The following is a 25,671-nucleotide window of genomic DNA, read 5'->3' as shown; positions in this document are numbered from 1 at the left end:
TGGATTCCTTACTCCCGCTGCTCCAGAGCTCCAGAGCTCCAGGGTACCTACCACTCAGGGGAACACCCCAATTCCCTGCCTCTCCCGGACCTCCCGAGCCCGCAGCCCTGGCGGGAGGTGGCCGGGAGCGGAGGAGGAGGAGAAGCAGTCCTCAAGCGAGAGGCGACGTACGGCCGCCGGCGGCAGCGGACCCGGCAGGCCACGCTGGCTTCTTCCCTCGGCCGCCCCCGCGCGGCGGCGCTGCCGCCTCTGTCCGGACGAGACGAGGCAAGATGGCGGCGGGCCTGGCGGGGAGGTGAGGGCAGCCCGTGGCGGGTCGGGATGGGCCGGCGCCGGGCTGCTCCCCGGGCTCTAAAGGGGGTTCTGTGGAGGGCGGCTGGCTCAGGGCGGTGAGGGAGGAGGAAGGGGCAGGCGGTGCTGCCGGGCCCGGTCCGCCGCCCGGCCTCCCCGGCACAGAGCGGCTCGGCCTGAGCGCGCAGGGAGGGCCCCGCCGGCGGGGCGGCGAGGCCGTAACTCTCTGTTTTCTCCCCTTCCATTCCCGAGGAGCCGCAGGAGAGGCAGCGTGTGTCTCACTGGCGGTGCTGAAGTAACACCGAGACACCCGAGGGCAAAGGGATGAGAGTGGGTAGAACCTTGCCACGCTGCGGGGCCGCACCGAGACCAATGGATCCGGGCCACAGAGACCCTGAGCCAGGTACGTGCAGCAGCAGAGGGGTATTGCCGGATTAAAACAAGACACAGATAAAAACCATTTGTGAGGCAGCAGCTGGATGAGAGAAAAATCCCACATTCTGTGGTCACAAATATCTGCAGCAGTTATACATTTAAAAATGGTTTGTAACAGGATGCTCTTGACATGTCTTCAAGCTGCTGTGGATTAGTTACTATGGGCTGAAAGGCAGGTACACTTCATACAAACAATTGCAGCAGCAAAGGACCTGTTCTTGCTAAAACAGAAACCCCAGTTTCATCTACAGTATGTTTGGTAAAAATATTTCATATGTGTACAATAGTTCAGAGCCCCTGTTGGCATAGGTGTTTAGTCCAGTGGCTTTCACAAATACAATGAATGCGCTCCTGGTTTTTACTTGCCAGCTGGGTTGTTCAGCATTAACGATACATATTTACCTGCTTTTCTTAGTTTATTGTGAATTTCAGAAATACGTTTGGTAAATTGGTGCTTTGCAAAAGTCACTGTTAGGATTACAGAAAATACTTTGTTTATATAAAAAGTTATTCCTAATAGCTTTAAGATTATACATATTCACTAGTAATATTTATATATACACACACAGTAAACTGCTGAAACTTCTGATTTGGATGTATACAAAACAACTTTATTTAAGTAATCAATACTAAGTATCATAAGTTTGAAAAGACAACAGGATGGTTGGAGGACTGAGAAGGTAAGACAGTTAAACTTTATGCTGTTTCTTACTGGTTATAGCCTCCAAAATTATAATAGTGCAATGGCAACTCGTGTTCCCCTCCTGACATGAGGGAAAGCAGTACTGCATTTGCACATAATGCTTGCACACCATTGGTGGAATTCACCTGCCTTGTTTGAATTTAAAACTTTCTAGAGGTCACTAAGGTAGGGGATGAAAAGCTCCATTTAGCTCAATACAAGTCTTCCTACTCAATAAAGGCGCACAACTGCTTTATGAGGATTAGTCAGACCTTATTTTCAGTTGCTTTGTTAACAATGCTGTGTATTAATGGCACCACTTTTTCCAATTTCCTAGGCAGCATCAAGGGAGAATGGGATTTGTCACACCAACACTAAACTGACACTAAGCTTCAACCCTTTATATGGAACCGTTTGTTGAAAGAGGAAGCTGCAGTACTGAAAGCAGTTAGTGCTTGACTGCATGAAGCCATGCCCCTCTCAGAAGACGAATGATGTCTGTCTTCAAAAACTTTATGAAATGCAAACTCAGTTAAATCCTTTCAAGGTTCTTCTTTGGAAGGTAACAATAAACCAGTGATTGACTTTTCTTAGAGCTGTTATTTGAATAACTGGGGAGAGGGAAAGCTTCCTCCTGAAGTATGTACAAGATGTCTTGCTCTCCATTTAGGTAAAGATTTGTAGTTTGATTTACTGTGAAGACCACAAAGGTCAACTTTTGTGGAAGGAAAAAAAAAAAAAGGCAAAAACTTTCTGTTAGCATACAGGTTTTTTTTCCCTCCTAGTTGCTGAAGTGCCTTTTTATGTATATGGTGAACAGAAACTTAGCATGTAGCTATTTCATACAGAACAATTTTTTTTTTCACAGCTAGAAATAGGTAGCCTCTGAAAATGTGAAGTTGTCAATATAAAGGAATGCAACAGCAAATTAATCCAATAATTCATAACTATCACTAAAACAGTAAAAACAAAGTAACTGCTTACAAATGCAAACAGTGAACTGATTTTAATTAAACAATACTGCTGCAGACATTCAGAATGCTTGTAACTGTCATCTTCAGCTTTATACTGCTGAAGTAAGACATGCTTCAGGTTGTTAAACTTAGTGTGCTTAATGATTTAATAACATAGATTGAATAATTTGCTTTCTATTGTATGTGTCTAAAGATGTATTAAGATAAATAGCTAGGAACTTGTCCTGGTTTTACTGAACAGTGCTTGACAAGTTGGTGCATGATCCAGTAGGATGGTGAGACTACCAAGCTTCCCTTACTTGGAGAAGTATCAATGGAATTAAGTTTTTCTTATTTTGGAAGAGCACTCCGATCCAGCATATACGTAAGATAGTATCAAAAAGCACACTACTTAAATGGACAATGACTTATTGTGTTTAGGAATATTCAATAAATACCCAGCTTCAGCTTGGCAATCCTTCCCCACCAAAAATTCAACTTTTTTTTTTTCTGATGCAACTTCCATTGCCAGCAATGGATGTATCAGAACAAAAAGTTAATAAATAATACACACAGACAGCAGTTTTCTAAACATACTTTCTCTTTTAAAGGCATGATACAGATTTACTAAACAAGTGTCAGGCAAGTTGTTCACAGAAGAAAATTTTGCTACAAGCCGTCTTTGAACATTGTTTTCTTCACCAATGCTGATAGTTTATTTTATAGAGTACGGTATTTATTTTTGAACAGTACCAATGAATCATTTAGAAACAAGTTTTTTCCCCCCTTAAGGGAAGCTGAGACATGTGACTAGTACTGAACTGTATACATTTAAAGAGTGGTGTAACTCTTGCTGAGCATTTCATAGCAATCATGAATAAACATACAAGGAAGAAAGAGGCAGTTAGAAGGGGTCCAAGGGGTTTTCTTTTTCTTTTGTTTCAGCTTGCTTTTAAACCAGTGTTTGAATGTTAAAGGTATCATATTTCAATTTAACGGATGTTTTTGTTTGTTGTTAACAGTTTGACTTTCGATGAAGAATGGTGTTAAACACATAACTGAAACTTCCTGCTGCTGAGGAGAATCACTTTCAAGTACTTAAATTTGAATATCCCTCTAAATTCCATTTATTTATTAAAAATGTGTTTTTATAAAAGCATGAAGACTGCAGAAGACCAATTAACATAGTAGAGTTAATCTTGTATAGTTTTTTTTTCTGTATTTTACCTATCACCAGATCACTTCTGCTTGAGCAAAAGAAAAAAGAATAAAAATAAATTCTCTCCCAACTATTTACACATGGGAGTTACCCTGCTGTGGTATCCGATACTTCACTGTACAGTCCCTCTAACCCAAGGTGTAATCTTAGGTGTATTCTGTTGTGATTTAGGTTGTTGGAAGTTTTCAGCAAACCTTTTTCTTGCTTTATCCCAGTTCTTTTTATTCTTGCTCTGGATGATCTGAACATCTTCAATGGAGGCTGGTCTGCTGCTACCCAAACCTGCATGCGTTTTATGTAACTGAGGGTGGATCTGTCAAATGCAGTTACAACAATATTTAATGCAAGTGAGGTATTCTAAATACTTTAAATGGTATTTTACAATACTAATTCTACTCCCTGCTCCCCATGCACTTCTGTTTAAGGCTCTAATATACCTAGGTCATACATGGACATATAACGTACTGTTGATGCATCAAATCACCACCTGTAGAACTATGATCTAGAGTGCTGAATGATGTTGCCTGCCACTAAATTATTGAAGTACTCCTCACCAAGTGAATAGCATATGATCCCTGTGCTGGGTAGTTTGACAAGAAAAGATATGGTGTGGCTCCGAGCAGCACTAGTGCCAAAAGATGGCACATCTCTGGTGACAAAAATGAGGCTAACAGCTGCCACAGAAGCCCAGAACTCCGTTGCTACAGTGACTTCAGACAGCTTTTCCTCTCTCATGGCCTGTCACCTAGCTTGTTTTTTGTGCTACACCAGCCTCAGAGAAAGTGAAGGATTCCATCACAAGCCTATCTTGAATTCACATCACTTAAAGTAATTTCAGTCTTTCTCCAGACTCTGTGTTTGAATATGAGATTATCGGTTCAATGCCTAGAAGCCATCTCTCCGCCCCTGCTTAGTCTTGTAACAAACACTGACTTACTTAGGTTGCATTTTCCACTGAACGGACAAATAATTGAAAAATTTCAAAATATTTCATTAATCAAGTAAAAATTATTTGAGATTAGTTCCACTGAGATGATTATGCCTTCCTAACCAAGACTTCGAAATGCTTCAAGTGAAGAATGGCTTACAACTAGACATTTTTCACTGTAAATACATTTCTATTTGTATTTGCTCCAAGTTAAAACCAGAGACACCTACCGGATCCTTCATACCACCACCATCTTTGCCCAGGCCTTCCCCTGTCTTCCATCCCATCTTCTCCATCATTTTACGTCCTTTGTTGCTGTTGCCAATTTCACTTTGAAGAAAGTTTAAGATGACTGATAAGCAGGAGTTAATACCAAGAGTATGCTCTCAAATCAAATACTGAAGGACAGAAATGCGCATGCATGTGCTGCTCTAGAAACCAGAACTACTATGCTACAGAACTACTTCCATCAAGAGCTATTCAGAAGACCCGAGTGCTACCTTTTGCAAGTTCTTCCATGAATATCTTCAGTTACCAAAGGTACTCCAAGCCTCTGGTCAATGCTAACTTTCTTAAAACTTCTGAACTACTTTTTTACTTCAGAAGATAAAGTGTGTGTGGGAACTGACTGCACCAGGGAAAAAAGTAGTATCGCTGCCTCACCACCAAATCATCCTAATGCACGTACTTTATTGCCTCACATTTCCTTTTACTAACTTAGAAGCACCTACAAGTTCATATTTCTTAAATAAAACACCCCAAAAAGCAAATATAGAAACAAAGAAATAATTGAACATTACAGTAAGTGTCATTCAAGAGTATGAAAATGCATATCCTATGATAAGCTGGATATTGACAATGAAAGAAGCTGCAGGTGAAGAACCTGCATGTGTACTATTACTGGGACCGGATAGGAAAAATAGGAATTGAGACACTTGAAAAATAGCTACTGTTGAAGGTGTCAGTAGTGCAGCTGAGGAGTTCCTTGATTTTTTGAGTTTGTAAGAAAGTGATCTAAGCATCCTTACTGCTAAGTTAAATTCTGTATGGAAGGTGAAGAGTTAATAAAAAGAGCATATAAACTGGGAAGTGAGAATAGCGTACTATTTTTCTAGCTCTGAACGTATTATATACAGGTAATTCATAATCTAACAAACTGTATCCTAGTAAGTAATTGGTACTTAATCATCATTTTAAAAAAATTCACTAGAGACACATTAGATTCCCCCCCCCCGCCCAAAAAAAAAAAAAAAAGAACCTTACACATGAACAGAAGCTGGACTGTCATCTCTCTGGAAGGTTCCTTCACTTCCAATGGTCTCTCTGCGTTTGCCTGCTCTATCTTTGTACTTTGGATTCTTCACTGCTTTGTTGTCTTCATACTCTGTGTTCTTTATAAACAGATGAAATTCCATCAAGACAAAGAAAGTGGGCTTTAAATTCTTTATTTTTGGCAACTTTGCTGCATCCTTCCAAAAGTAAGGCAGCTTCAGCCTATTTAATGAATTCTAAATCTTATAATAAAAACCTATAGCTCTCACTTAGTAGTTTCTTACCTTACAGCCATACCTTCTAAGGTATGTTATTGCCATCATCACATAATAATGTAATATTGCCAAATTCATTAATTTCACAGAGGCTGTATATAAACTAAAAGATTATTTTGAATCTTCTCTTGGTATGAAGAATCAATCTGTCCATATTTAGCAGAAAATGATATGGATACGCCACTGGCTTTCTGTTTAAACATTTAGGCTGTTCCTCAGCAACTCTTTTCTTCAGAATAGGTGACAGAACTAAGCATGTGTATAGATTCTGTATCAATATTATTTTGATATCTGAAGAATTTGAAAGAAACGATGGCATTCTGTTTTCTACACAAATACTTAACTACAAGTGCTGGATGTAACCCCACAGTTAAAGTAATCTCTAAGAATACTTCTATAATATAGTGCTTACACATTCATGTTGGCATTCTTCTACGGCAAAGTGGACTTAAAGACTTAAAAAATGTCCCTTTTGCTTCCATCGTTTTTTCAGTTGCTCATTATTTTTGTTTTCCAAATAAAAGACAGCACTGCAACTTAGTGCAAACTTAATTTGCAGAGACAAAAATACTGGTGTCTTAAGAAATCTTAACCTCAAAAAGATAAGGAATCGTGCACACATTGGAATGGATCTTCTTTTCCTAAAATTTTAACAAAACTTCCATGCCCTGTTACCATCATCTCTCTCTGCAGAGGTTTGTAAATAATTATTTAGGGTACAAAAAAGACAAGCTTGAACTAAACTACCAGGTTCAAGTTTGAGTGCATTTGAAAACTTGCCTTATTCACTGAAATCTCACACTTAAAAAAGAATAACAAAGTAGATGTAGACTTCAAACACTTAATCAACTTTTACTGTCAACCCACCTGTAAACCATATTTTACCCGGATTTGTTTTAATGCTTTTCTTCTGACTGTCTCTCTTTCTTCTTTGCTAAGTGCTGGGCAAACTAAAAGGAAGAACATAGGATTGAATTTCTAATTAATAATGTAACAATACTTTGTAACATAAGATAACTCTGAGAATTTTTGTTCTAACATTATTACACACAGACACACATACCAAGAAGAAAATACATCATCATGTATTATAGAACTATTCCTAGTTGACAAGAAAATTGTAACAAACCTGAAGTAGTAATTATGTTTATGAAGTAAAGAGTTATAATAAAAAACATATCCCGTGATAACATGACTAACCAGAAGATTCAGTTTTCCTGTCCAGGCGAAGATGTGCTCTGACTTGTCCTGGTTCACATCCATCACAAGTATCACTGCCAGGATGTATATGAAAAGAAAGCACAGTTTCACCAATCTTCACTTCATCTCCATGCTCCAAGATGTAGGGATCACATTTTCTTTTAGGCTACAGCAAAAGAAAGTTTTGGCAGCCATGTTAATCAGTTACTAATGAAGGGCACAAACTCTATTTCATGAATACTGCTCATAATTTAGTAATTCAGTTTGGTCTCACAAATGCAGGCAAGTATTTAACTACAGTGGGTATTTCACTCTAGCAACTGCAACCATAGTGGATTTTTCCTAATATAAAAAAATCAAACATTTAATATTGTAAGTGGCCGTAAGAACAGAGGGGAACCAAGGAAGAGACTAATGTATGAAAGAAGCCATACAATGACATTGTTAGTGATTTGCCATGACATATTTAAAATGACCCCATGACTACAGATTTCTGCAATGTACACAGCATAATAACAACAGGGACTCACCTGGAGAATATGATTTCCATTAACAACTGTTCCATTCTGACTGCCTTGATCCACAAGAACGTAATTTTGCAAATCATGGTCAAAATACACTTCTGCATGGAACTGACAAATAGAAGCATAAGTGAAATGTTGTTATTAAGCAAATCACCATTTATATGCTATTTTAAAGTAAGATTTCAGAGTAGCTCTGGTACTCTTAAGTTAATAGAGCATTCCACACCTTATGATTTCATTCATGTGAAGTGCAAAGGGACGGGCCACAACAGCATGAGCTAAAGTATACTAAAGTATACTATTAATAATATGATTATTTTGACCATAAACTGATTTAGTACTGAAAAAGTATATACTTCCAATGTGGCAAAGTATGAGTTACTTAAAGGACTACAAGATACTTTATGATAAAGTTCCAACTAGCTGACATCAGTATTTTATATAACCTTAATACTTAACAGAGTAATATGTTTTCCTCAAGTTGAATAACTAAGAAATTCAAGATTCAAAGTAAAATTTTTTTATGGTGCATTACCCTGTGGATATGTAAAACTGCACTTTAAAAAAATACTTAACTTTTCTAGACATGAAATCACACTACTGTTCGTGTTAATTTCCCATTCAGTAAAACACTGTATGTTTTCTTTTTTCTAACTTCAAAAGTGGCTAAACCCACACCTCATTCTAAAAGTTCTTTAAAAAAATTAACATAAAATTTTGCAAAATTTAAAGACATAAAATCTACAGCTTCATTCATATGCTGATCTACCTTTCAGTAGACAGAAACAAGAGTTACCTTACTGACTCCAACTTCAGGAATCTCAAGTGTGTGTCCAACATCTTTTTCTCTGGAAAGACAAGTTGATATATAAGTCATGACAAAGTAGAAACAGGTCTAATACATGGCTTACAAAAGACCTATTTCAGTTGAACCTTAATACCATGTTTCTCTTCTGAGCTAGTAGGGAGCTTTACAGATGTAAGACATTGTGTTGCAATATACACAATGTAAAGACTTCCTTCACGTCCCTTCTTCCATCTGTAAACTATACACAGTAGGCAAAGAATATGTGATAAAGCTGTATCTTTAAATTCTTATCTATAAACATGACATTTCTATCAGAACTTTTATACTCATAAAACCTGTAAATAATAGTTTGAACTGCGCGTCCTTCAAACTCCTCAGTGCATCTTGGCACCAGTCTTCAATTCTGAAGTTGAATTCTTGGTAGCACTAGGTTGGTAATATAAGCAATGAAAGTAATCTGTAAAGGGTTTTTTGGGGGTCAAAAACACTGCAGTAGGAGCAAGAGATTTGTGTATTAATTTCTTATACTAGGGGGTGAAGAAACAATGCGGTCAGCAAATGATCTATATGCAGATTGCAAGCAGAACTGTCATCTGTTAATCTTCACATAAATGTACCTAGAAAACTCCAGCTGTAAGAGCAAATCAAAACACATCTATCAGCATTAGAAAAAAGCAGCTGAAAGGGTGAGGTTTTCCAGTAAGCATGGAAGAAAGCATTAATTCATCATCCACAATGAACAAACCAGATTTTGGTTTTTGTTTGTGGTTTTTTTTTTTTTTTTTTTTTTTTAATATTAGAACTGGAAGAATGGATACAGGCTAGCACAAAACCCAACTTATTTAAAAAACTATGAACCAACTCTACTGGAATTTACACGTGTCAGGGATTCCAGGATATGCTTTCCTGTGATCCTGAATTTCGGAGGTGTGTTCCTCCATTTCTGAAAAAGTTACCTTAGTGGCCCAGAAAAAAAGTTTACTTACTTTCTAGAAAACAACAATTTTCCAAGAATGGCTTGCATTGGTCTGCTGCCACTAGGATTCAGACGCAAGATCAAATGATCGCTAACAAATATTCATGACAGCTGAGCTACACTAACTGTGTAAGCTGTTATTACAGCAAGCATGATGTTACATGACATGACTTAAATTCTTACTGTGGGCTAACCTAACTCAGAGTACCTCACAACTGCTGCACACTAGGAGAACAAGCATGAAGAATAGGGCCAAGCAATCCTGAGTTGGTTTCCACAGCTTTCAAAGTGAGGTACAGTTTCAGACACATGTAACAAATTCCATTCAGTTTTACCTCCCAATTGTGGCAGGTTTCACAGCAGTGATTATATAAAGTGATCCAGTCTGCAGAACTGGTGATCTTACTACAATTACTCTGATACAAGGAGGCCAGATCTTTTCTTCATCTGCAATTATAGAAAAAAGAAATACTGTTACTACTAAGAAATTACAGTTTTACCCTGATGTACATTCAGCCGTGACCTGGCTGACTCCTGTGCAACTTTCATAAAAAGGAATTATACTGTATAAGCACATCTGAGAGAAAACTTTGATGGGACTCCTGTTTCAAAGGCTTTCTGACTGCACACTAAAGTATTAAAAATGTTTTCCTAATTCTGGTTATTTACATGTATACAACTGTTTAGTTACAGCAACAAAATATAAATACATTCACAGAATTTACTATCATATTATAATTTATGGACCATTACCCATAACAGATTAGAATATAATTTTACTTTAAGAAAAAGCAGCACCTTTTTGCTCACCACATCACAAACCTAACTTACTTCTGGCTAATGTGCAAGTAAAGAGAAGGAAACAAATACTGGTAATGTATAACACTTCTCAATTCAAAGTATGTCTATTTGCATGCTTTTATTTTTTTTAATTATCCAAACTGTTCTCTTGTAGTTTGTTCTTAATGGGGTCCTGGAAAAATACAGTAATATCACACATAAAAGCCACGGTAATTCACCTTCATCTTCCAAGTCTTCTGAATCAGTAGTTTCTTCACTTGTTACTTCATCCTCAGTGCTGTAAGCTTCACACTCAGAATCTGTAATTTCACCTTCCTCTGGATCACTCTCTGTGTCTGCTGTTCTACTGTCATCTGTGTATGCTACTGTATCTGGTGTACTTTTGCATGAATGTGAACTTACGCTGTCTGTAGAAATTGATTCTTTGGCTGTTAGATTGTTTTGTGGTTTTGTGTCCATTTTTGTCTTCTTTCTTACATTTAGATACTCCTCTTCTTCAGTAGAACTTACTTGCTCAGTAGTGAAAGAACAATTCAGGCTGTCAGATGATTTCTGCTCTTCTGTGTCCAAATCCTGGAGGGGAGTTAATGAATGTTAAATTCTTTGCAGATTGAGTCATTCTGAAGTCTGCTATCAGCCTGAAAGTAAATTCTTCACTAGGAAGAATTATTTTTACAACTATAAAAAAATGGTTAAATTTCCAGAAAGTTTAATGTATGCAGTCAACAAAACATTTCAGTAGAAATGTTCCCACATCCTATTAGACGTGACTGAGACCATCTTCTCTTTGAAAAAAAAGTGTGACTGCACTCCTCTTCTAAACTTCACTTATTCCTTCCTCTTTTCTCACACAAAACCTAAGATCCTTGTCCTCACTTTCAAACTTGTACAACAGCATCTTGAATATTTTCCAGTTTTGCTTTTATGACACCTGCTTCTGTCCCTCTTTTAAGCAATTCTTGCAACTTGTTTAAAAGTTCTTTCGTTTATCTTCATCATATCTTCCTCCTGTTTTTTGTCTTCTCATTTTTTTCCACAATGGTCCAGAATATCAGGAATGCCCACCCATGCTTGCCTAATGACCTGCCCTTCATACTTTCAAAATTACAACTTTAACAAAGCCTTTTGTGAAGGTTCTGTAGAGAACTTAAGTTTAATTTATGCTATATGGAACAGTTCTACTGAGAATCCATTTTGTACTAAAACAGATTTCTCCACTGAACACCAGATAGATGATTGCAGGTTCTTCCATTGCCACTTGAATTCATCAGCAGAAAAAAGAAATTTTTTAAACTGAGAAATCCAAAGTTTCAGATTATTTTTCCCAGAGTACCACGAAAATACTCAATCTAGTAACCCTGATGACCATCTTAAAAAAAAACGAACGAATGGCTTTAAAAGATAAATTAACCCCCCTTATTGCAAGTTATTTGCCATCTTGCATTCATAATGAATGCATTCAATTGCCCTGAATTATGCAAAATATTGCAACACAGCAGTTAAAATAAAAAACATCCTTGACTTTTTTCAGAAAGTTTTCATATAGAGCATTTTACATTTCAAGATACATTAATTACTGTGAATGTTAACATCATGGAAATTAAAGCATCTTCACTTTTCAAAATCATAAAAACTCATCAGTGGCACAGCTGTAAGACAAATACAAGAATTCCTCTCAGTCCAGCAGTCAAGCTGTTGGACAGAACTTCAGTGTGCTTTTCAAACACTTTCAATAAGACATCAGATTCTCAGGAATATTCAGTAAATTTTAAAAGACCTCATGCTTTAACTGATGGACTGTCAGCGTGTTTGGCGTTTCTCTATAATGCAGTAGCCCTCCTGAATCCTTTAAGTTTTAGAACTAGGAAAGAAAGGATTGCAAAGTCACTCCGTAATGTTGTTTATTTTAAATAAGAGATGTACCAACGCTGCCAAAAGTAAGACTACACAGTTCATACATGTCAGACACATTAATTCCTTTAGAAACCTTTTTGGTAAATCTGATTATTACTTTTATGAATGATCTTTTCCAGTATATTTATCTTTGTCTCTATTTATGTTTGGTAAAGATATGAGATCAACACCCAATATTATCAAGGTGCTCTGCAATCCTAAATGTATTTCTTCCCATAATACTGTGAGCTACCAAAGTTTTACTAATCTAATCTGAAAATAGAAAACGTAAATGGTCTGCTCAAATCACAACCGAGGTAAAGCAACAGATGACTGTGATGCACCAATGCCCAAGTATAATGCTTCAATTACTCAGCTCTTTCTCCACAGTTATTCCAGTGATACTTGTTTTTGGCATCACTTCAGATATTCTAAATTAAAAAATAAAAACGTGGTGTTTCAAAGCCTAGCTACTAAAGAGTAGACTCTCTGTTCTGAGTTGAAAACAGAAATTTTAAAAAACACTCAGACAGACCAAGGATTCTGTACGTACTTTCTGCCAATATGGCCATTAAGCCGGTTCTCAGCAGTTTCTGCATTTTTCCCACTATTACTACAATCAACTGTTAAGAAAGCAAATATAAAACTGCATTCCTAAAGAATATGGATTTTGAGCCCTTTGTAATTCCGCAGATCTGTATTAAAATGCACATCTTGACAATATCTAAACATTAAACCTGGGGATGCTGAATGTATTCTTAAAGCATTTAAGGTGGGCTTTACTTGTGCTGAAGAAATCCTTTTACATTATATATGACTACTAGTACTAACATAGAACGTATGTAGCATGCATGAAAAGTGTAACAGCACCTAGTGCCTTGCCTCCATGTAGCCACTGCTTAAAAACCAGGAATGACCAGTAAAGAGTATTTAGTGAATACCATCTTAAATGATCTAATCAATAATAGCAATGTACTTCATTTCTCAACAGCAGCATATTTAATTCTTCATCCCAAACCCATGATACAACACACAAAGTATGCAAGTACATGCTCATTATAACCATGTTTGTCACACCATGATAGCAGGCACATACAATCCTTCTAAACAGTCAGCAGACCTACCCCACAGTCACATGTTGGATGTGGACTGTCTATACGTGATTCAGCTTTGAAAAACTTTCTATCTACTGGGTATCACCACTAGCTTTTCTCTCACGAAGCACCAGTAAAGTTGAGAGGTGGGATGAATCTGATCCATAATAAAATATTGCTTAACTCCAGGGCTGAGTTACTTCATATTTCTGCATTCCTGACAAAGACAGCCAAAGGTGCAAGTGAAATCAGGATTTCTATGTATCCCATGCGGGGTGACCTTATAAGAATTGCAGATCATGTTTGTGTGACTAGAATCAATGGTTTTGCTTTATAAAGGATAGGCCACAAACTACTGATTACAACAACCTTCTGAAGTGCAGATTGGCCTGCTTATAATATATACATGAACGATCATAGTAACCAAACCGTTTTTAACGAAAAATTCAAAATATTTTAAGCATTTAACTATACTCTTGCTTTACTGTGACAAAGGCATTTTGTCTTTCAAAACTTCACATTTTTCTGTATTATGCCTGATCAACATGCATGTTCATGCAATTCTTCATCATGCCTACAAATTAGAACTTAAAAATTATTGTGAGCTTAATTCTAATAAATGCACTCTTTAAACTGTATTGTTTTCTGAATCAATTTATTTTATATAAAACATACAAATATGTACAAATACAACTTTTCAGAAACGCACAGTCTGTTGCTTCTTAGTTTGCCAGAAGTTCAGTAAGTGACTTAATGGAATCATGGGTACTCAACACCCTCATCTGAAGGGCTGAATGTATTAGATCTTTAGCACTGACTCTCAATTGGAAATATTAATCTGAAATTCAGTATTTTACTAAAGAAACATTTTCAAGAAATTTAAGTAGCTCTTTCACTCAGATGACTAAGCTTTCACTTGCTAGCACCGTTTCACAAGTACTTCAGTTACTGTCTTCCACCCTCTGCAATACTCAAGTTTCCAAGGCAAAAAGTCTAATTAAAAGCCATAAAGAGAATAAAGCTATTCCTATATCATAAAGAATCCATTTTACGTACTGGTGGACAGCTCTGAAACACAGGAAACATGAATTTGCCTTACCTAAAGAACACATAGTTTGTTTAGTCAGGACACCCTATGTTAATACAGTGATGCTAAATATGTCTCTTCCCAAATATTCTAGAATGCCATCAAAGTTTTCTTCAGATGTTTTACTTATACAGTATTTCAAATATATTTCAAAGTTACTTTGTAGACGGACTGATTTTGATCAAATAGCTTCAAAAAATTAATTAATTTAGGAAAACAGCTACTAGATACTATTTTTCCCTTAATAAAAATATCCAGGTTAAAGGTAAGCATCCACGGACTAATGTGTTTGGTGTCTGAACTCTACCTTCACCAGAAGCTGCCAATCCAGAAGAAGAAATCTGCAGATTAGCCATGTTTTCTGTCAACTGCTGTACCTAAAGATGGGATGAATATCAGCAAAAAGTAAACTACATGTAATAAAAATAAATACAAATCACTGCTTCAAGAGCTCTATGGGAAATACTACTACGAAATCCTTGTCTCTCCTACAGAGGTAACTAGGGTGCATGTATAATGGAAAAATACAGCAGAAGTTAATTTTGAGCACTGTGCTGAAATAAAATGTATTAGACAGTGGTTTAAGAATAAACTGTAAGAATAATTTCTGGGAGAAAAATGGCATATGTGCATCTAAATTTTGCTACGTATTTCTAATGGCCTCAATCCAGCAAGAGAAACTACATGAAGTAGTAGTAGAACTACTACTGCTGCATACAGTCTGTCCTGCAACCTGTACGGAAGCACTAGATCTAGATGTTGAGACAGGGAATCACATTATCATTTATGCCACCTTGTGGTATACTTGGGTTATTGTTTTGTTTGTTGTTTTGGTTTTTTTTGGTTTTTTTTTTTCCCCCCAACTTTTCCAAACTTACAAATTTAAAGATTTCTCTTGTATAGGAGACAATTATGCTATTTCTTGTCCCACTTTTTTTTTGGCCCGTGACTACAAAATGATATCAGAACTAAACTATATGCCTGAAAGTTCCAAAGTATTCCATCTGTCCACTTCATGCGACCTGCACAGAAGCTATCTAATACTTTATCCTGGCAAATACAATTCCCGATTGTCTATAAAAAGCAAGCATGGGGGCAGCATGCATATTTTCACGAGTCAAAATAAAACTATTTGTAATATAGAAGTTTGGTGATTAAAAAGGAAGAATCTCTTTCAAGAAAGTTCTTGCATAATCAGGAACATTCTTGAGGAGATATTAAGCACATGAGTTCCCCTCCACTGTTTTTTTTGCAATTAGAAGAACATTCATTTTTTCAGACACTCACTAGTATTTTCTTGTTTGTTAACTCAGCGATAATACAGTAATATATTAACAGATTAATTTTTTTCTTTAGATTCTCAGATCTATATTGCTTTTTCAAGAATGCTGTAGTATTTGTGGAGCATACACTTGCTATTTCTGTAGTGTTAAGCATCTCAACTTACAACTTATAAACAGATACTAAACGTAAGTTTGCTGAGCACATCGAATCTTCACAATAGCTACAAACTGAAGTCTACCTTGACTTCAGCAAGGTATTCGACACCGTCTCCCACAGCATCCTCACAGGGAAGCTTAGGAAGTGTGGGTTAGATGAATGGACAGTGGGGTGGACAGAAAACTGGTTGAAAGACAGAGCTCAGAGGGTCGTGATTAAGGGCACAGAGTCTAGTTGGAGGTCAGTGACAAGTAGTGTTCCCCAGGGGTCAGTACTGGGTCCAGTCCTCTTCAATATATCCATCAATGACCTGGATGAAGGGATAGAGTGCACCCTCAGCAAGTTTGCTGATGACACAAAGCTGGGAGGGGTGGCTGACACAGCAGAAGGCTGTGCCGCCACACAGAGAGAGACCTGGACAGATTGGATATTTGGGCAGAGAGGAACCTTATGAAATTCAATAAGGGCAAGTGTAGGGTGCTGCACCTGGGGAAGAGTAACCCCATGGACCAGTACAGGTTGGAGGCTGACTGCTGGAGAGCAGCTCTGTGGAAAGAGACCTGGGAGTCCTGGTGGACAACAGGATGACCATGAGCCAGCAATGTGCCCTTGTGGCCAAAAAGGCAGGTGTCAGGAGGATGAGGCCAGGCTCTTTTCAGTGGTACCCGGCAACAGGACAAGAGGTAATAGGCACAAACTTGAGCATAGAAAGTTCCACCTAAACATGAGGAGGAACTTCTTCACTTTGAGGGTGGCAGAGCACTGGAACAGGCTGCCCAGAGAGGTGGTGGAGTCTCCGTCTCTGGAGACATTCAAAACCTGCCTGGACGTGTTCCTGTGCAATCTGCTCTAGGTGACCCTGCTCTGGCAGGGGGTTGGACTACATGATGTCCAGAGGTCCCTTCCAAGCCTACCATTCTGTGATTCTGTGAGATTCTGTGAAACCAAACCAAAACTAAAAAAGCCTCCTATGACCAGAAAGTTAAAGATTAGCCCAGTTACAATCTTTTTTAGATTAAAAAGAGATTAACTTGGGTTTAAATAGAATAAGTCATTGAAAAATCACACGCAATTTTTGAAAAGACTATGTAGGTACCAGTATTGTCTATGTAGAAGTATTCGCTGTGATAATCCACACATGCAGCTGCTAAATTTCCTTATTCCTTTTATTTGATAACTTTTAAGTAATACTGAAAATCTATTAATACTTGTTTACGTTTAATCCTTTAACTAAAAAAAGAGAGAAAACACGTTTAACAAGTGTTTTGTGTACTTGAGGTTCCTAACTACTGCTCACTGTCTTCCCTCGCTGCACGTGCATATTCTTTACAAGCCGCCTCATCTTCATCCAGGAATAATAAAGTTCAGCAGGTATACGGCACATTCCCAGAATTAGACCCTGGTATTGCTTTATTTACCATTACTAGTGGTCCACAGACCAGGCAATAAACCAAACAGTTCTTCTACTTGTACTGGCCCTAGAAAAAGAAACTCAAGTAAAGCCTACTTTGTTCAAGAAATTAGATAATAGCGTTTTTCAGGCTAGCAGCACAATTTAATAACCAATTGGGAAAAGTAATAATGAAGTACTAACCTTCAAAATAATTGTCACAACTTTAATAATTTAATCAGTATGCAGAGACAGGTTTTATTTTAACTTTGGGTTTTTTCTGGTAAAGAGTGGAAGAGCAAATGGAATGAAAGGGAGACGGCTGGGCACAAGTGCGTAATGTAAGAAGCATTTCAGTAGACAATGCTTCAACTACAGAGTTCTACTTAAAACCAGATGTTTCTGGTTTTATTTTAGGATGTAAATAATACAATAACTAGAATGAACTAATCAGTGCCTTTACAAATACCAGACCAAACTGGACAACAATATTGCCAAGAAATACCAGAAATCTATGAACTGGATGTGCAGCTTAAAACTATTTTTTCAGTTTTATAACAGAAAAATCTATTATCTTTTATTCTAATAAATCTTAATCTTTTATTCTAATATAATTTTTTTAAGCTAATGAACAAATTTCTTATACGATTAAGAACCACACAACAGGAATGAAGTGGTTTAACTCAATTATGTAAAATATGACAGTAAGGTGCTTTGTTTTTTATAAATCTAACAGTGCATTTACACGAAAGTACACTGACAAAGAGGCACTCTTTTCTTCTTGAAGTTCAAAGTGGAGAGTGATTGTTTCAAATTTCACTTTGTATTCTCCTTTTTTTTGTTCTTTAAAAAAATAAAAGACCTTAATTCTCACTATGACACTAACTTTCATTTAATGTTCACAGATGCAAAGATCTGCGCGCTACAGAATGTGTTTTCCTTATCTTGTTGGTCAAATTAATTCACAAATAAAGCAAAGTACTCAGTTCAGCATCAATAAAACTAATCATAAGTAAGTGGATGTTTATCTTCTACCTTGTGACTGGGCAAGTGTCACACAAGATTTATTAACAAGACCATCTGCGTAAAAATATATTATCAATATAAAACAAGCTAAAGACAAGCAGCTACTTGTAGTATAATCAGATGACAGAAGCAGATTCTGATGAGATCCCAAAAAGCAGTCAAAATTATTTGTTAGGTCAGAGCTATATATGCCACAGAACTTTTATATGCACACTTGTTGATTTAGGTCAATATGTAAGAGTTCATCCCAGAAATATCTATTAATTGCACTATATGATAAAGGCTCATTCCTACAAGCTTTTCATGATGCCTTCCTGACACGTGATGAATAAAGTTCTGTATTAGCAACGTGTTTTGAGAGTGACAGAATGATAATTCAGCAGCCACACACAGCATGCCCAAAACTTGGATGCTGGTAAAACTCCTAGCTTCAACTCCCTTAGCTTTCTTAAGCCTAAAGGATTGTTTTATGTAGTATTGCGAAGTATCTACTTCAAGTTTTCAAAATGGAATGGTTCACATGAAGTTTTCCCAAAGAACAGTAACTCCCCCATTAGCCACAGTCTATTTATAAATTCTGTAATCAATGAACTACCCCTATCCATTTAACCGACCTTCACTGGTTCTTAATCTAAAGAGCTTCCATTTTCTAATCTATCTGAAGACCTCACTCCTGATAAGAAAATTTTTAAAATCTGTACTGATGCTACGTAGCTATTACGTAAGAGTACCTGTACACTCACATAACTATTTCAGATTTCAACCCATCAACTTGACTGAGGACTACATAATGAAATTATACACCAGTTAAAGCAATAGCTTTGAAAAATGAAAAAGATGGAGTGCTACAAACTAAAGAAATCAAAACATTCCATTAAATCTTAAGACATAAAACAAGGTTGCAGAATAGGGCTATACAAATTTGATTCAACATCAACAATACATTACGAAAACGCTTCTTGAGGTTTAATAGCTGTGTTACAATAGAACTTCTGATGGTCAGGAGTGAGTAATGTTTTTGAAGGTAGTCACTATGTACTACATGATATGCTTTCTCAGCAATAGGAAAGACAACAGAAAAGCAGTTATGCTTTTCATAGCTTAAAATTAAGTTAAGTACAATGGGTATTTATTAAGATGTACAGCCTATCCACACACCATGGACCACAAAAATGTATTGACCAAACAAAATATCAATAAGTGGGCATAACGTACAAAGGATTAGACCTTCACAGGCATTTTCAACAATCCCAAATGATGGCAGAGATATAGTAAAATGTCAATGGAATGAGCTTTGGAATACCATCGCAGAGAAGGGGTGGTGTGTGTGTGCGTTTTCAAAACTTTTGTAATTTTTTGATTCATCACATGAACTAAAAAAACAAAACAAAACAAACCACCAGCCAATAAAAAAACCCAACCAAAAATCAGAAGCCAAAACCCTAAAATCAAGACACTGAAGTAACACTGAATTTCTGATGTAAATCCAGTCCACACAGTACCCTGAATTCATTCTAGTGTGCTTGTTAATCAGAGAGCTTCACTGACACTCAATTTTAGATATCTATACAGTAGTAATAAAATAACATTGAAAAAGTGAGGGAATCCAAGTTTAAAGTTTCATCCTTAATCACTCACTGGGACAATTGCTTGAAAACTAACTACGTGTTAGCAACCTGCTGTATATATAATTTGAAGATGTTTGAATCCTTCAGAAAATAAGCATACATCCTCTACATAAAACTAAACCCCACAACTCATAAATTACATCATGAAAAAAAAACCAAATAGGTTTTGCATTTTCTATATGTCAGTTCTAAAGTTACCTTATATTCACTTGCAATCCGCTGCGGTTCTTTTCTCTTCTTTTTCCCTTTTTTATCCTTGGTGTGCTGAGTACTAGAGGCCTGATAAGACTGTAGATCCACCTGTGAATGAAACTGGTATCGGCCACTTTCCACATCACAGTAGTAATAAATTCCAGTTGCTGGATCATAATGCAGTTGATTTTCCTTTATAGCAAACATAAAGAACAATGTTATCATTACTTCAATAAATACATCGTTCGAAGAAACACACGAAGAACCACATGCTACATTTAAAAAAAAAAAGAAAAACAACATCAAACATACTAAAGAACTGTAGTGGCTTGACCCTGGCTGGTTACGAGGTGCCCACCCAGCTGTTCTCTCAATCCCTCTCCTCAACATGAGCAGGGAAGAAAATAAGACAAAAGCTCATGGGTCAAGATAAAGACAGGGAAATTACCATCATGGGCAAGCCACATTCAACTTGGTGAAAATATATTTAATTTATTGCCAGTTAAGAAAGGGCTGGATGATGAGAAACAAAGACAAAACACCTCTCCCTGCCTCTTTTTTCCCAAGCTCTACTTCACTCCTTCATTCCCAACTCCTCTACCTCCCTCACCCCTGCCCAAGCATTGCAGGGACATGAGAAGTGGGGGGTTGCAGTCAGCTCATAACAATTCCTCTCTGCTGCTCCTTCCTCCTCACACTTTCCTTCTGCCCAGCATGGGTCCTTCCTGTGGGCTGCGGTCCTTCAAGAACCGCTCCACTGTGGGTCCGCCATGTGCCACAGCTCCAGCCAGGGGAACCTGCTCTAGCATGGGCACTCCATGGGCCACAGCTCCTTAAGGAGCGGCTCCAGTGTGAGTTCCTCCACAGACTGCAGTATGGATATCTGCTCCAGCGTCGTCCTCTTCCGCGGACTGCAGGGAATTGCCTGCTCCAGTGCTTGGAGAACCTCCTCCCACCCCTTCTTCTTTGACCTTGGGATTCACAGCGTTGTTACTCACACTCCCTCCCCACTTTCACCCCTGCTCCCCAACACGTACACACTCCACTGTGCAGCATTTTGCGCTTTCTTAAACGTGCTTTCACTGAGGCACCACCAGCTTCTCTGATGGGCTCAGCTGTGCCCTGCAGCGGAAGGTGCTGTGCCCTGCAGCGGAAGGTGCTGTGCCCTGCAGCGGAAGGTGCTGTGCCCAGGCAGGCCCTGACCTCTTCTGCAGCCCCCGGGTCCCACTACCAAAACCTTGCCAGTAAACCCAAACAAGGAATATTTCCTGTAATTCAGAACAGTTACTGAACAAGAAAATATATTATTTTGTGTAATTGTACCATAAACTGTAATCTATAGCCCCAAACACTTATGTATCTAACTACATCCAGAAATTATGTCAAAAACAATGCTATAATTTAAGACTTTAAAAATGAAGTCCAGAATTGTCCCTGAAAACAAGTAGTTTTGTGTACCACATGCACTTTTTTTAATACAAAATCAAGTTAAACATAATGCTGCAAACAGAACTTGTCTTCATCACAGTAGTTCCGCTGGGATTTGTGACGGTGTGTATATATCTACCTATATAAGCACGTACGTATACGCATACCTCACAAGACAAAAAGAAACGTCCCCAAAAGCTCTCTTATGAAAAACATACAGCAGAAATTAACCATTATGAAATTTTGATCCACTGTGTGACTTCTTTTTTTAAAGCACTGTTTTCTTTACTGAAACGTCAAACTAGTTGGTAACAATACTTACATAAAAGTACAAGTATTTCATAGATTTTCTGTGAACTTGCCTTTCACTGTGGAAAAGCCACTGACTTAGTTCAGCAATCTGTCTTTTTTTTAAGTAAGTCATCTTTTAGCTCAAGCTTTTAATTTTGAAAGTTACAGAACAGCTTTAAAGTATAAAATTTCTACAATGCTAAGCAAGTTAAAGATCTAGAAGACATCAAAAAGAACTGAATTAAAATCTAATTTTTTATTTTTGCCTGCTATCTTTAATTTGACTGAAATAATTCAACAACTAATTAACAAATTTCCATTACTCTCTGTCTTCAGTAACATGTTTTTCAAACCATAAAGTCAGGTTGGATCATAGTTCTTTGCTCACATCAACTTTTACTACTATAACTTTGCAAGAGAGAAAAAAAACACCAAAGGTTTCGAAAACAATCCTTACCGAATTATAGTAGAATCCAGTGCTATGGTCATAATACAGTCCTGTATTTTCATCATAAGTAAATCCGGTTTGTGAAACAGCAGCTTCTGCAGCAGCTCTCAAGCTCTCTGCCAAAGAACCCTCTACTACTGAACTATCTTCTGCTTCCTGACAACAAAAAGTAAGAAATTAAATTTTCTTCTAAAAAGAACCTCCTTAGTTCTTTAGCATTTTACAATGCCCTATTTTGAATAAAATAAATTAGTCCAATATGGACTTTAATTGATTCAAGAACTATTAAACAAGAAGGCAAAAATCTAGCTGCAGTTTACTGACAAACTCCTACTGATTTCAACGGGACCGAGACTTCATCCTTTGGCTTTCGCTTTCCCCAGCCTGTATTCAGAAGTGGTTCATGTCAAAAATATACACAGTGAATATCTTTCAGTACATTCCTAAAATAGATTTCTGCTCTCTGTTCCACTTCACGCACAAAAATCAGTTAAACGAGTGAGATGAAGTGAGTGATCTAAGAAAAGGCTGCATAGCAGGGGAAAAAAAACCCACAAGAAAATAAACAAAACAAAAAAAAAACACCAAGAACTTTCTTCTCCTGGTATGTTGCCTCCTTATATCAATGGATGGAAAAAAGCCCCCACCATTTTAGGAAAGTCAGCACGGCCATATTGAACATATTCTGCTGACAAAAAAATGCCATGTGTCCAAGCTATGTAGGACATATGTTTTAAAGTGTGCTTTTTTTTTTTTTAAAACAAATCTAAGAGTGTGTTACACTTGAAATATACTACAAAAAGAAATGGTTTCAAAGCACAATAATGTTTGTCTGTTATCGTCAGCACCACACCATCACAAAAAATAATTTCATACAATGACATCAAGACCAAAAGCACATCTTTTAAATGAAATATTAATAGAATCCTGACTTCAAAATTGGTAAAACCCTGAACAGTTCTATAACCTGCAAATTCTGGACGAAGTTTTCCTCTTGTCCACCTTCAGCAACTTTGGTGCTACCCATCCTTAAAGGAATACTAGCATCTGTCTGCAATTCCTCTGTGGAATTGTGCTCAGTGCCTTCAGTGACATCATTGTGCTGCACTGATACTTCAGATGCACAGTCCTGCATACCAGTGTGTTTGTAATAATTTTCATGGTAGTAATAATCTGCAATGGGGAAAGAAAAAGTTGAAGCTGCATAAATTAGCAAAGCAATATTTTACACAATATAGTTTAAGGACCCTAAGTTTTAAACTGGAAATTTATGCATACAATTAGTTTAATTAAAATCAATTATTAGGTAGTGCCTCCGCTTTGAATTTATTCTACTCTCACTGAACAAATTCTGCCTTGTTTTACTGTACTTTAAAAATCGGTAAAATATGTCTGCATGTAATGTACAAGATCACTATGTAACAGATTATTATGGTATGAATTCTGCTTACAGACCATTAAGAAATGGACAAAAAGGCAATGTCAGGTTACTGAGGTTAATACAGCTAAGAATACCTTTTATGTTAAAAATGTATTTTATATTTTTATATTTTTAAAAAATATAGATTTTATATTAAAAATATGTCAAAGTAAGATACTGGTTTAGATGCCTGTTTAAGCAATTACCACTCTCTCTACCTGCTTGTGGCCACGCAGCGTAGCCCTCTGTCTGTAATTCTACACTACGCATGTCTTTGTTCTTCATGTTATAGATCTCCTTAGTGAGCTCTTCAACCTGAAAGACAAACAGCATGTTACAGAATATAATGCTGCACTTTAGGAGTCTATGTCAGAGAAGAATATCAGCCTATTTTACATTCTATAATTCAAACAAAACATAACCACATCATAGCTATTTCAACTGATCTTTGTTTTGCAGGAGACAATTTTCTCCTTGAATGGTTGGCATAATGAAAATCATAATTTCTGCTAACAGAGGGTTTAACAATAAAGCCAAGCAGTTGGGAAGAAAAAGAAAAACTCAACCATGGTTATTTTTAAGATCCCCAGCCTGAAAAGTTTAATTTCAAGCAATAAGCACTGTTCTGGGGTGATGAACCATCGCATTTACAAAACTTCCCTATTTTGCCATAAGCATCTGTGGGACCGTTTTTTCACTTTTCCTTTACCTCACCTTGTTTACTAAGCTTCTTTCCTTCACCTAAATGCAGTTTTACCTTCCGACTGCGAGACCAACTTTGCAGCTGAGAAGACCTTACCGTTCTCGCCATCACCACCACCACCTGTCGAGCCAAACCTCGGACGCTGACTCGGGACAGCAAACTCCAGTCGTCAGCAGCAGCAGCGCCACTTTCCGTGGTGGATGAAGTCCCGCGGGCCCGGAGAGCCAGGAGGGCTCCAGGAGGCACGGCTCCCACTGCCCCATCAGCTCAGACAGGCGAAACGGGGGGTCCTCGGCATGTGTGTGGGGTGAGGGCTGAGGGGATGCCTGACGGGGCAGGGTCCGGGGGGGAGAGAGAGGGGCAGGGAGAGAGAGGGTCGGGGGGAGCCGGGTGCCGGGGCCTACCTGTCTCCTCAACTCCTCGCCGCTCTCCCGCGCATCCTGGTAGAGGCGCTCGGTGCGGCGCAGCCGGCGGTGGGCCCGCTCCAGCTGCTCGCGGCAGGTCTCCAGCGCCGTCTCCAGCGCCGTCACCTGCTGCCGCAGAGCCTGCTCCTCGCCGCCAGGCGGGGAGGCCATGCCCGCCCACCCCCTCACTAGCTCCTCAGCGCCCTCCCAGCAGCCGCCACCCAGCACCGGGGACAAAACGGTGGTGGCGGCGGCGTCCTCGCCCGCCTGCCCCGGCCATGGCGCCGGCCCAGGCCGGGGCGAGGGCACTAGTGGCGCGGGCGCGCAACCCGGAAGGGAACAGTACACGTCGGAAGTGACATATGGGGAGGGGGGAAGGGCGCTGAAGCCGCTCACGAGCGTCTGGTTGCCAGGCGACGCGCCGAGGGGGGAAGGGCCCACCACCGGCAAAATGGGCTGCGGGCGGTAAACGCGCGGACCAGAACAACAGCAATCGCTAATGGGGGCCTGTGTGGTTCGCGGCGGGGAGGCGGCGGCGGCGGAGAGGAGCGGAGGGCTGGCCGTAAGCCGCCACAGAGAGCCGGGGTGTTCGGGCCGGGGGCTGCGGGCGCAGCACGGGGCGGCCTCGGGGCAGGAAAACCTCCACATCCGTGGACGTCCGCGCCGGGTGGCGCCAGGGAGGGCTCGCTGCTGTTGGCGGACTCCGAGGTTTCACCTGTAACACACGAGAGAGTGAAAAGTAATTCCAGGACGTGCACTATTCTACAAAAGTACAGCACAGTTTTGCTTGCCTTTTTTTTTTTTTTTTCTTCCCCTTAAGATTTCTCAGTCTATACTGTGGCAAACCTTCTCCTATCCTGGCT

General features: G+C 38.6%; 1 protein-coding gene, 1 long non-coding RNA gene and 1 other non-coding gene across 4 annotated transcripts; 2 read left to right on the top strand and 1 right to left on the bottom strand.

Moving 5' to 3' along the window:
- The first annotated feature begins 209 nt into the window (after positions 1 to 209).
- On the top strand, positions 210 to 3,536 carry LOC134508260 (uncharacterized). The gene is made up of 4 exons (XR_010069025.1): positions 210 to 295; positions 544 to 694; positions 1,746 to 1,970; positions 3,384 to 3,536. It is a non-coding gene; the product is annotated as an uncharacterized LOC134508260 (long non-coding RNA).
- On the top strand, positions 1,392 to 1,530 carry LOC134509098 (small nucleolar RNA SNORA47). Its single transcript, XR_010069240.1, has one exon. It is a non-coding gene; the product is annotated as a small nucleolar RNA SNORA47 (small nucleolar RNA).
- On the bottom strand, positions 1,964 to 25,149 carry AGGF1 (angiogenic factor with G-patch and FHA domains 1). Of its 2 annotated transcripts, none has more exons than XM_063319591.1 (14): positions 24,809 to 25,149; positions 23,920 to 24,016; positions 23,249 to 23,454; positions 22,291 to 22,437; positions 20,121 to 20,306; positions 10,583 to 10,937; positions 9,899 to 10,010; positions 8,576 to 8,627; positions 7,786 to 7,887; positions 7,256 to 7,421; positions 6,923 to 7,005; positions 5,772 to 5,899; positions 4,739 to 4,838; positions 1,964 to 3,893 (listed from the first exon to the last, which is right to left on the bottom strand). In XM_063319591.1, exons 1-14 carry the CDS (start codon positions 24,977 to 24,979, stop codon positions 3,693 to 3,695), a joined length of 2,106 nt encoding a protein of 701 aa, XP_063175661.1. In that variant the 5' UTR covers positions 24,980 to 25,149; the 3' UTR covers positions 1,964 to 3,692. The 2 variants fall into 2 exon arrangements, with proteins under 2 accessions (XP_063175661.1, XP_063175662.1); XM_063319592.1 differs by lacking the exon at positions 10,583 to 10,937 and adding an exon at positions 14,746 to 14,815 and having other exon boundaries at positions 24,809 to 25,148.
- Between the last annotated feature and the right edge of the window lie 522 nt (positions 25,150 to 25,671).

The sequence above is a fragment of the Chroicocephalus ridibundus genome, chromosome Z (assembly GCF_963924245.1).
Source record: "Chroicocephalus ridibundus chromosome Z, bChrRid1.1, whole genome shotgun sequence".
NCBI lineage: Eukaryota > Metazoa > Chordata > Aves > Charadriiformes > Laridae > Chroicocephalus > Chroicocephalus ridibundus.
Note: the sequence above shows the minus strand (reverse complement) of the source record. Positions and strands in the feature narration are given on the sequence as shown.